At 38.3% G+C, this 11,909-nt stretch overlaps 1 protein-coding gene across 4 annotated transcripts in view; it reads right to left on the bottom strand.

Moving 5' to 3' along the window:
- Positions 1 to 2,542: 2,542 nt before the first annotated feature.
- The window catches only part of TP63 (tumor protein p63), a 300,635-nt gene continuing 291,268 nt past the window's right edge, over positions 2,543 to 11,909 (bottom strand). For all 4 annotated transcript variants that reach the window (XM_055110786.2, XM_055110784.1, XM_055110783.2 and 1 more), the window contains 3 exons: positions 10,336 to 10,480; positions 8,941 to 9,034; positions 2,543 to 5,616 (listed from right to left, as the gene is read on the bottom strand). In XM_055110786.2, coding sequence (XP_054966761.1) covers positions 5,320 to 5,616; positions 8,941 to 9,034; positions 10,336 to 10,480 — 536 coding nt within the window. In that variant the 3' untranslated portion in view covers positions 2,543 to 5,319. The remainder of the gene's footprint in view (positions 5,617 to 8,940; positions 9,035 to 10,335; positions 10,481 to 11,909) is intronic.

Here is an 11,909-nt window from a genome sequence, read left to right as displayed (position 1 = left end):
TATTTAATGAACATTAGGTTTTTGGCATTCTATAACAATATTAGATAAATTATTCTAATAATTCTCAGTGCAGTAGTCATTATCCACATCTTCTAGGTCTAATTAATGCTTTATATTTTTATTTTAGTAATTTTATAAATAACAGAATATATGAAGAATAATTTTATAAGAAATTTTAATATAAACATAGTAAATCTAAAATTTTGTTAATGATTTCAGTGGCACATGTACATGAAATAGAAAATATCTTCTGAATGCAATTAACTGCTCATGAACTATCATGAAATTTGGGACATAGCTACCTTGTAAGTATTGATTTCAAATGCACCTCTGGTAAGTTCTAACATCATTACTTCTGATTGCTTTTCTTGTATTTACATCATCAACATAAAACACTTGAACTATTTTTTTTGAATCCTTGACGGCTCATGCCTTTGTTGAAGAGAGGATGACTATGTTCTTCACTCCAAAACTGCAAAATACTTTTTAAACACCGATTAGAATGATTAATCCAATGAGTTAAGTTTCTACCTCATTTTCTTCCGATTACCTTTGATACACACCAGCCTTTATTTGTCCACTTGTGAAGTATATTGGTAAATTTTGGTGCACAAGAATCATTAGAACTAAAATAATACTATCGCATGTCCTTTTAGAAAATCGGATGGTCAGATTATTGTTGTAACCTTAAATGGTAAAATTCTTCCTATTGAAGAACTATCTAGATTAAAGTAAGCATATACCCCTTTTATCTTTAAAACTTTATTCCTTGGCCATTGAGCCTTGTGCTTGAGAAAATTCATCTAGGATATCATTATATGAAAACTCAGTTTAAAATTTAACTTACACAAGCCATTTCACCATCACCAGAGTCTAGAGTGCCATTGTGTTTTGTATTCATATTCTGATGTAACAATTTTGAAATGCTTTTCTCTTTCAGTTTTAATACCTTTACCATTATGGGGAGAAAATGAAAAATCCTAACTACAAAGATATTGTCTCCTATTCTATACTTTGTTGAAAACTGATGCAATACTAATGAGCAACCCAGTAAAAAACCAAAAAACCTGGACAATTACACAATAGTAAATAGTAAATTCATTTCATCATCCTAACAGGCTTCTTATTACATCATCTTTCTAGCTAATTGCCCAATAGAACTACAATGAAATCCATTTACATAATTTTAAATTTTGTAGTAAGCATATAAAGGAATGGGTAAAATTAATTCCAGTATATTTAACCCAAAATATTTATTTTCAACATCTAATTTAAACAATTATCAAGGAGTTATTCTATATTTTTGAGTCCCTGAAGTCTAATGTGTATTTTGCATATACAGCACATCTCAGTTTTGACTAGCTCCATCCGTGTGCTCAATAATTACATGTAGCTAGTGACTACCATATTGGACAGCACGGTTTTGGGCAATCCCACCATTCTTCTTGGTTTTTATTCTTTTTTTACTCATTAGAATTGATGGATAAAAATAAAGCAATTTCTAGAACGGCTAAAATAAAGTCTCAAGACATGAAAAAGAAAATCGCCGAGTTTCCATAGTGCATTTTGTATTTGTAAAAGGGTTTAACAGACCCAATAATTCTAAGCAAATGCATTTTTTTAAAAGTAGGTTTTTCTTTTACTCCAGAAGACAGCTAAGAGTAAATAAAAGTCATGAACTACCAATCCATACAAATAGAACTACTGAAAAAATAAAAATTAAAATTGAAAGAGCCAAAATGACAGATTATTAATCATTTTTATAGCTCTTTTATATTCCTCATGCTAGCATAATTGAATTAACTGTTTCATTTCTGGCACTCTATCACCTAGACTGCAAGGACTAAGAATTGAATATTTTGGCTGCACCTGCTTGCCTATATGAACATATCTTTATAATGTGATTATATCTATAAATAGAAAAACAAATTGATATCTCTACTATATATTTTTGTTATTCTGAAAAGTTTATTTTATAAGTCTAAGGCATTATATTGTATTCATGCCATCCAATGTTATCCCATAAAGTAATATACATTCTTATTTAATAAAAATAATTCACCCATTTTGATAGAGATAGTATTGGCTGAATCAATGTACATAATTGAAGGGTGATATTTAACAATGAATTTAAAAGGGAACATGGCCCAGTCAGGGCCCATCATCTGCAGTGTGCTCCCACATACCACCAGCTTATTTGCTTTCCACTCCCACAGTACTGATGAGGTCACTGCTGAGTATCATTGGAAGGTCACTAAGTTAGACATTACGAATATTTGAAGTCTAGTCCCTGTTCTAAAGCAAACTCTTTCTGACCTGAATCAAATAAGGTATTAAAACTTTGAATGTCTCATTCACCAAATGAAAATGCCATTCTGGTCTTTCCTATTTTGTAGGTTGGCTAAAATGAGAAAAGAATGATTATTTGTTCTCAGATGAGAAACGTCAACATCTGAACCTCTCCAATGTTTCTCTCGGTATCTCTTCTTCCTCAATAATATAAACAAGGCCAAAGGATGGAAGAATGGACAAATAGGCAAACAGACACAGATAGACACACACACAATTTCTTAATTAGTTTTTATTTATTTTTTAAATTTTATTGCATGTCCTGGCAAACAAAAAGAGACTGTAGATTGGCTTCTGGCTCCCCAAAAGCCCATAACAGAAAGTACCAGAAGACAAGCAACTGAAGCTTAAAAAATGTATCACATGTATAATACCTTTTGAAAACATTAATAAAGCATATAAAACTTTTAACATTTGCTTAATTTTGTACAATTATAAAAATAATAGAAAAAAATATCCCTTTAACATTCAATATCCCACATACTGTATTTTAGGGGACTACCAAGAAAAAAAAAGGTAAAAGGATTTAATGAAAACTCTGCTTTCCATTTCTGTTTATAAACGTCTCCAAACAAAAACTTTTCAACTCTTCAGCTAACTGCATTGAGCTGAGGCCACAAGAACTCCATTAAGCCCACTTTCTAGTGGTTTCTGTGCTTATTATCCTTTTACCCCTTACCCTGGCTACTCATACACTCAGGGAGAGTAGGCTGCCATGAGGAGGTAAGCCAGTAAGGGTGCCTCGCTTTGGCTAGTGCCAAATCCATGAGACACAGTACAGGAATTTCCAAGGCCCTAGTGTTACCTGAATAGTACTGAAATAGCTCGGAAGTCCTAGGTTTATTCAAACCCTCAGCAAAGTAAGGGAAGCAGTTTGTCTTCTTACTAGGACCAAGGAACAGCTTTCATTCTTCCCCTTAATGGGTTTGCAAAGCTGCATGCTTGTTGCAGAAGTTTACAGTGCTTATTACCATTTAAGTACAACAAAACTTTGAAATCAAGGACTCATTCTCTTTAACATACAAAATTTTAAAAAAATAATAAAAAAAACTTTCCCTTCCCTCCCTTCTTAAAATTGTAGCATTATTTCTTATTTGATGTGGTATTCTTACTAAATGGTATTTTCATGAAAATATAAAAATGATAAAAAAAGGTTTCAAGTGTGCTTCTGGAAATCCCACTATCCCAAGAAGAAAAAAAAATAATCAAAATACAAAGTATGCAATTTCACACAAAATATATACACACTTTTCAGAGGCAACCCACACATTACCTTTTAGAGCCACGCTGGCCCTTTTGCACTTTAAAATTAAAATGGAAGCTTATGTGCAATGACAGCCCTTGACCAGAATGCATGGAAGATTTCAGAGCTCATTTGCATGCATGCAAAAAAATGTGTTATATTTCTGAAAGATCTATCTGGAATATTGTCATTAACATGTTTTCCCAAAGTTTCAAGGGAACTCTTCGTCTAAGTGGTTTAAGCAACAGCAGCCATGAAAGACTTATCTCTTGCTCTGTGGGGACCTTTCATGTCTATGGGTAGTCCCTAAGGGAGATGGACGGGAAACTGGGTTCTCACAGTTACTTTCCAACAAACTGAAACTCTTAGCGGTTAAAAAAGAAAATGATACAGTGATGCAATTTATGCCACAGGAAAACCAATCTCATAATTTTATATTTTTCAAATCACCACTCCTATTGTAAACCTTAGAGAGAGAAAGGTAAACAAGCCTCTACATGCAGAATTTTATAGAGTAGGAGGGTCTTTAAAAGAAACATTTACCAAACAATACTATCTATGCTTCAAAAGATTTTTACAAAGCTGAATTTATGGTTCATTGAGATATCTTACTGTTTAGTACAGACTCAACATTTCTGAATGATTCCTATTTACCCTGAATATTAATAGACAGTAAAACTTCACTGTTAGAACTAGATAGATGGCGTTCATCCCAATCAAATCAATCAGAATTCTCACAACAGTAGCAAATGTGTATTTGAGTTAGTCAATCCAGTAGTGAAATTTAGTTTTAATACCTCTGTAATGGCAGCAAATGTTTTCCCAATCAATATTGTAAGATAAGGTATCTGGTATGAAATTTAAGGGGGTTACTGATATGCTCAAATACATGACGTCGGGTGTTTTTGAACTGGCTGCTATGGGCCTTTTAAGAATTTTCCTCATTCCCAACCAAAAACTAAAGAGGACATTCGGACATGAACTTTTTCTTATAACTGGATTAAATCACCCCAATGTGAACCATCATCACTAGAAGAAATGTCAGTAATATAAAATATACCAACACTGAGAAAAGAATACATATCTACAGTCTTACCTACATAATAAGCAATGGAAATGGATCTACTCAAAGGTTTGATGTGGCATGTATTTAGAATCCAAAGAACTGAAAGAATCTGTACATCATTGTCACTCATATGTAGCATTAAGCTCTAGATACCTATCACCATACATGATACCCCTTAAGGGAAGGAGTATAGACAAGCCATCCAAAACAAGTAAATTAAAAAATGGTCAATAAGTGCAACTCAATTTTCTTTCATTTAAATTACATTTTAAACAATACTCAATGCCCCCCACCCAAAAATCTATACTGTATATTTATACATTTATATATATAGTCTTAGACTATAAGGGTGAACATGCTTTATAAAAGTCAATGAGAAATCTCTGCAGCTTAAGGAGACACCCAACTCTTTTTTGCTCACTTCTACCTAGCCATGGCAGCTACAGTTCTGCAAGCTATAGTTTTGAAGGCTTAAAGCCAGAATCAGAATTAGATGCCAGGTCAGATGTTAGGTAAGAGGTAGCCTCTTACTTCTCCTTCCCCTAAGAAATCAGACAAGAGGAAGGGGAGGAGCTAGGGAGAAGGCTTTGAAGATTAAGCAGGAGTGCTTTTAGGGGGCTGGCAGTTAGGAGAGGGATAGGAAGAGCTCACATGGTGAGGCTCACTCCCCCTCCTCTTTGATGCGCTGTTGCTTATTGCGGCGAGCATCCATGTCAAAGTTGAAGTCATTCCACTCATCTCGGGGTGGGAAAGAGATGGTCTGGCGGAGGGTGAATCGCACAGCATCAATAACACGCTCACCCCGGGTCTCACTGGAGCCCACACTGACTGTAGAGGCACTGCTTGGGGTCCGCAGGAGATGAGAAGGGGAGGAGAATTCGTGGAGCTGCCGGTGGTCCAGGATGCCCTTCCAGATCGCATGTCGAAATTGCTCAGGGATTTTCAGACTTGCCAGATCCTGTGCAACAGGGGAAGGTGTCATGGAGAACGAAAACAAGGAGAAAAACTGACATTTAGTCCACAGCATCCTATCATTCCCTGATGCTCTGGTTTAACTGATCTGAATCTATTGATCGACAAAGTAGAAAACAAAATTAGTTCTCTGAGTCTTCAACTCTATGTAACTAAGCACAAAGGCACAGCCTTGAGGTGTCATTCCTGCCTGTGTAGAACACTTCACTTAGTCTCTACTGGCCTCAGTTTCTTCATTGGTAAAATTGGGATAATAGCTAGATGAGAGGGCAAAAATCCCAAATAGAAACATGAGGTACCTACTTATGCTTGAATTTACCTGGCTAGTCACTAGAAGAAAGGTATTAATGGAATGTCACCACCACTTGGTTGAGGAGATGAGAAGAAAAGACTGAGTACTTTCTATGTGCCAGGCACTGAATTATTTTATATTCATGATATCATTTAATCCTCAGATTAGTGGTAAACATTATTAGACCTGTTTTATAGATAGAACAACTGAAGGCCAGAGAGGTTGACAAGTTTAAAGTCACATAACTAAGTGAAAAAATTCGGGACTTAGGGCATCCTCAGAACCTGAAACGGCACTTTTATCTAAAAGGTCTCTTGGTGTTTGAATAAAGCAAGGTATCAAAATGCAGAGCAACTGTGTCTGTGTTCTGTGAATGGGTGCAGAAGGCATTGCAAATAGGGTCAACCTTAACTGACTGTGGTGATATCGCTTACATTTATCTGCGTTAGCTCTTCTTTAGATTGTTTCAGTGATAGCTCATATTTTCACAGGGCAGAATGGTAGGTAAACAGCACATTGTGCTTGGAGTGAGAAAACCGTGGCAGAGGTTTTGATGGTCACTGACTGGCTATAGAACTTCAGCAAGTCACTTATTCTCTACCAGCCTCAGTTTCTTCTTTGGTAAAATGAGATACAATTGCTTTATAGGGCAAAAGATGCTATAGACTCATAGGTAAATACAGCTATGAAAGTATTTTATAAATTACAACACACTCTATAAATATTAACCATTTGTATTATTATTATGTTGTATTGTTACCTCATTTTTTGCATGTTATGGGGATATTAATGAAGTTCCCCAAATTTAGGTCACATTCCTTTTCCAGGAAGTGATGATGCCCAATAACTTAGACTGGCTCTAAGATAAAAGCTGAGAAAAGGGTGTCTCTTTCTAGAAATACGCAGGAAGAAGCTGAGGTGAGGAGGAGAAAGTTGCACAGCTTCCCAACATTTCTCAATTTGGAAGTTTGTAGTTTGGTGTCATATTTTCCTATGGTGTGAATTTTCAGGCCATTAGAGGTATTCCTAATCTCTTACTGTAGCAGAAGAATACCTTATAAAGAAGGTAATCCACAAATAAATAAGCATAGCTTTTTTTATTATTATGTGAGACGGAGTCTTGCACTTTCACCCAGGCTGGAGTGCAGTGGCGTGATCTCGGCTCACTGCAAACTCCGCCTCCCAAGTTCACGCCATTTTCCTGCCTCGGCCTCCTGAGTAGCTGGGACTACAGAGGTGCACCACCACACCTGGCTAATTTTTTGTATTTTTGGTAGAGACAGGGTTTCACCGTGTTAGCCAGGATGGTCTCGGTCTCCTGACCTCGTGATCCGCCTGCCTCGGCCTCCCAAAGTGCTGGGATTACAGGTGTGAGCCACCACGCCCGGCCTAAATGAGCATAGCTTTTTATGTTTCTTGGATTCTTTATACTTTTGAGGCTCTCAGTAAATGCAAAGCTCTTTGTAAATTAGACTCTGTCAATTGTCATGATGCCCTGGATGGATTTTAACTAATGACTGACAGGTGAGAAAGCTGTGGCCCACAGATTGGCATAGGACTTAGTCAACATCAGCAGAAATGAACTTATAAAGGGTATCTGCAGATCCTAATGATCAAGGGAACATCCTGACACATTCCCCAGTGGAAATAAGTGAGCAAGTGGAAAGTATAACTTTAAAAATATAGGGAAGAGGAAGATTCTCTGTTCCAAAATGTAGGAATCTACTACAGGAGGCTCTCTCAAATATAGGGCAACTCTGTTCTCTTCAGTGGACGGAAGTGACTGTAAAGTTATCAGAATAATACTGGAACTTACTCTTAAAGCTTTCCCTGCAGTTTTCACTTATAACTTATTCTATCAGGGAGCAGCAGCCAGGAGTGATTTATGGGGTGAAGAGGGGTGGGCATAGGGGCAGGACACTATGTACACGTCACCTCATGGTGGGGGCATTCTTATGCTGCAGGGGCATCTCTAGCATCGGTGCTCAAGGAGGGGGAAAAAAGAGTCCCCAACAATAGAAGTAGCAGCAGAGGCAGAGACTGTCTTCTTCCCGCAATCCAAAGTACCCTCTGGAAGCTAGAAGAGAGGCTAGTGAACCCCAAAGAGAGCAGCATGAAGAGCGCGGCCTAAGAGACAAATCAGATTGCCATCAACCAGAGCAACACTAGCTCCCGTGTGAGCAGGAGTTCAAAAAGTGGAGTAGGAAGCAAGAAAAAGTCCCCTCTCGCCCAGCTTGTTTCAAAGACAAATCAAAGGATATGAAAGCCAGAAAGGAGTAATTTGAACCCAATATTTTATTAACTGAGGCCCAGAGAGGCAAAGTGATAACCCCAAGTTCTCACTGCTACTAAAAAGGGTGATTGGGATTTGACCCCATGGCCATTGATAATGCCCAATGATTAGAAATGGCTGGGCTCTATTAGGATAAAACTGAAAATTAATAAAGGAACATATAGTTTTAATCAAGAGGAACGGCTGAATCTCCCTTAAGGTACTAATTTAAAGAAAAGCAGAAAAGGCCAGTTAATAAAGTTAAAGACTGTAAGCTTACATGTTTGTGTTCTATTCCTAGTTTTGTTTTAAATAGTCATGGCAAATGACTATTGTGTCATCTCTCCATGTTTTTAAGAGACTAGCACCACCGGTGTCCTGCTATCCTTTCTGGGAACTGATACAGATTAATGAGAACACTCAAAAAGTTGTATTAATTCTTTAGAAATTATGAATTTTTTGATTGCGGGAATAGCTCCTCTTTCCCACCTTGAGAATAGTGTAAGTGCAATAGACAATTGTTGACTGATCAGACAAGCTAAGGAAGATTGATTGCTAAGCTTCTAATATGTATAGGTTGAGGCCTGGGAATCTTTCTAACATAGTTATGGGTTCTATCAAAATGGATAATTGGGGGCATGACAAAAACAAATTTTTAAACTATCAGGGATTGAACTACAAGGCGGTTGTCATCAGAGGAAAGAAATGAAGAAATAAAATTTGAGAAAAGTCTAACAGTTACTTACATCCATGGAGTAATGCTCAATCTGATAGATGGTGGTCAGCCCCTGGGTCGTGAAATAGTCCAGACATGATGAACAGCCCAACCTCGCTAAGAAACTGCAGAGGGAGGAGGGAAGAGGAAGGAGGAAACAGAAAAAGAAAGTTCACCCCAACTGCATTGGCGAGATAAGGGAAAACCCAATATATTTTGCCCTTGGATGCCCCACATCAGAGATGAGGATTGGGTAATATATATGTGGGCCTTAAATCTGAGGTCTGGAGATTACTGGTGACATGAAGTTTAGGTCTACAGAAATTAAAAGCAACTATAAGGATTCCTGCAGATCAGCGATTATCATATGGTGATCTGTGGAATTCTAGGGTTCTGTGTAAGTGTCCTAGAAACCATTGCAAAGGGTGAAAGGGAAGTCCAGTGTTCAGGTTCCTAGCTTTCTTGCTGCTTGGCTCTACACTTCAAAAAGAACATCTCTACTTTATTTGTTTTGTATCTGGGCTTTGTGAGAATGGCTCATGTGGTTAAGAAAAAAATTGTAGGCCTCTACTCCATGAAGTCATTCATGCCTTTTGATTTATGTCCTTCTCAGGATACAGATCCCCTTCCTTTTGGTGCTGGTCTGAGACTGATGATGATGCCACCATCATCACGGAACAGACCCTGGGTGGAAAAGGCCATGCACTTTGCCATCCCTGTGATTGACGTAGCAGGAAAATCAACACAAATCGTTCCAGTAGCCAAATGAAACAATCATTCTGCACATGAAGCAGAAGAAGATATACACTAGGCAAGAAATCTGGGAACCTACTCTTGCCTCTGTGGGAAGCAAATCTTTCAGGCTTCATGCATTTCTTTCTTCTGCCTATCTCAACTCCCCTTTTCTGGAGTGTGCCCATTTCCCATAGGCAGAGTAGTAAAGGCCATCAGTTTTTGAAAGTCCCTGTCATTTTGGATAACATTAAAACTTTTTATGGACATCCAACTCCAAAATAATGGTCCCATGGTGGCTGAGAGCTATGAGGATGAGAGAGAGAGGAAAAGGAGCGAGATAGCAAGTTTATTGCCCTTTTGGAAACCCAGCCCTGAGCACCAACTTGAGGGCCGCAATTGACAATGTAAAAATGTGAGAGAGGAGGAAGGGAGTAAGTGAAGGCGAGGGAAACAGACATGAAAACAATATGCCTATCAACAGACATTTTCCCTTGTTTCCATGCTGGTTATAGTAGTTTTCCTTGATAAAACATTGTTGACCACTCCACAGATCAGAGATAATAGTGACTGAACTCCAACCACAGGACTGCTGTCTTCCCTTCCAACTGTTTTATGGACTATAACAGTATCCTCCCTCCACCATCCCGGGATGCTTAGGGCAGGCCCCCAGGGGCACATGCTGTGGACTCACCTGACAATGCTGCAATCTGTGGGATACGGAGGTGGGGGTGTGCAGTGGGAGGTGGATGGCATGGAGAGTGGGGGAGGGAGTGCCTGGGTGGGGCTGAGTCCATTCATGTCTCCAGCCATTGGCATGTGGGTGCCCATCATGGGAACTGAACAGAAGCAGGAGGAACAAAAAGGGTTACTGCCATCATCATGTACCAGCATCCCAGTGGTCCATCTTGTCTGGTTAAATTTTATCAAGGGCCTAAACTGCCAGCCTTCCTTTTTAATCTTCGCTCTCACTACACCCCTTCAAACAGCCTACATCTAGTCAAACAGAACGGTCAGACTCCAAACTAATTAGGCACCTCTTGACTTTTGTACCTTGTCCGAGAACAATCTCTTTCCTCCCCTTTCTCTGCTTCTAATTCTCTAATTGCTAATTGCTCTTAATGTTAACATATTCTTCCTTGTATTTGCCTTCGAGGGTGATATTTCTGTCTCCCTCACTAACCTGTGCAAGCACAGAGATTAGATCTTATAGGTGTCTAGATGCCTACAGTCCCTAGCACAGTGCCTGGCACAGAGTAGGTGCTCAGTAAACTTAGGGTAAGTGGATAAATGCACAAATCTGTGAATGAAAGAGTGACCCTTGGAACATTTATTTAGGAATAGGGAGACTGACTTCAATATTTAGAAGGACTCATGTGCCTAATAAATGATGATACAATTAAATATTCTATTACTTATGGTCCATTTTCAGGGTTGTATACAGGAACACCACCAATACTTACTGATATTTTACTAAACAATTAAGTGTAAACATTCACTGATAGAGAAAAAAAGTTTAATATCAATATTTATAAAATGAATTTTGCCTTCATGTCAAAAAGAACAAAATAATTTACTAAAAGATTAATGTAATTTGTTTCTACTTTAGTGAGTAGCAGTATGCCTAGAAAAGGTCTTTGCCACTAACTAGCTAACTAAAGAGCATACCCTATCACATCTCAATCTGTTTCCCTTCTGAAATAATTGTAAAGTACAAATAAGAAAAAAAGTAGGCAAACTGTTAGTTATACAAATGTGAACCATCATCACTATTATCACAATTTTGTCATACCAAGAAGGAACTTGAGGACTCTAAGATGTCACAAGAAATAAAATAAAGTTGAAAATAAATGGTTTCTACTCTTTTTATGTCAAAGTAGGCCTGTCAAGGGGTCAGGTTTTAAGCCTTATGATGCGTTTATCATTAGTGAGAGAGTGATCTCACTCTAAAGTCTACGTTTGCCATAACAGGCAACCATTGCAAACACACGCACCTCTATCTCATTAAAATATGAATGTGTGGCCAGGTGCGGTGGCTCACGCCTGTAATCCCAGCACTTTGGGAGGCTGAGGTGGGTGGATCACCTGAGGTCAGGAGTTCGCGACCAGTCTGGCCAACATGGTGAAACCCCGCCTCTACTAAAAATACAAAAAATTAGCCGGGCGTGGTGGTGCACGCCTGTAATCCCAACTATTCGGGAGGCTGAGGCAGGAGAATCACTTGAACCTGGGAGGCAGAGATTACAGTGAGCCGAGATTGTGCCATTG

This window comes from Pan paniscus, chromosome 2 (genome assembly GCF_029289425.2).
Source record: "Pan paniscus chromosome 2, NHGRI_mPanPan1-v2.0_pri, whole genome shotgun sequence".
Classification (NCBI taxonomy): Eukaryota; Metazoa; Chordata; class Mammalia; order Primates; family Hominidae; genus Pan; species Pan paniscus.
Note: the sequence above shows the minus strand (reverse complement) of the source record. Positions and strands in the feature narration are given on the sequence as shown.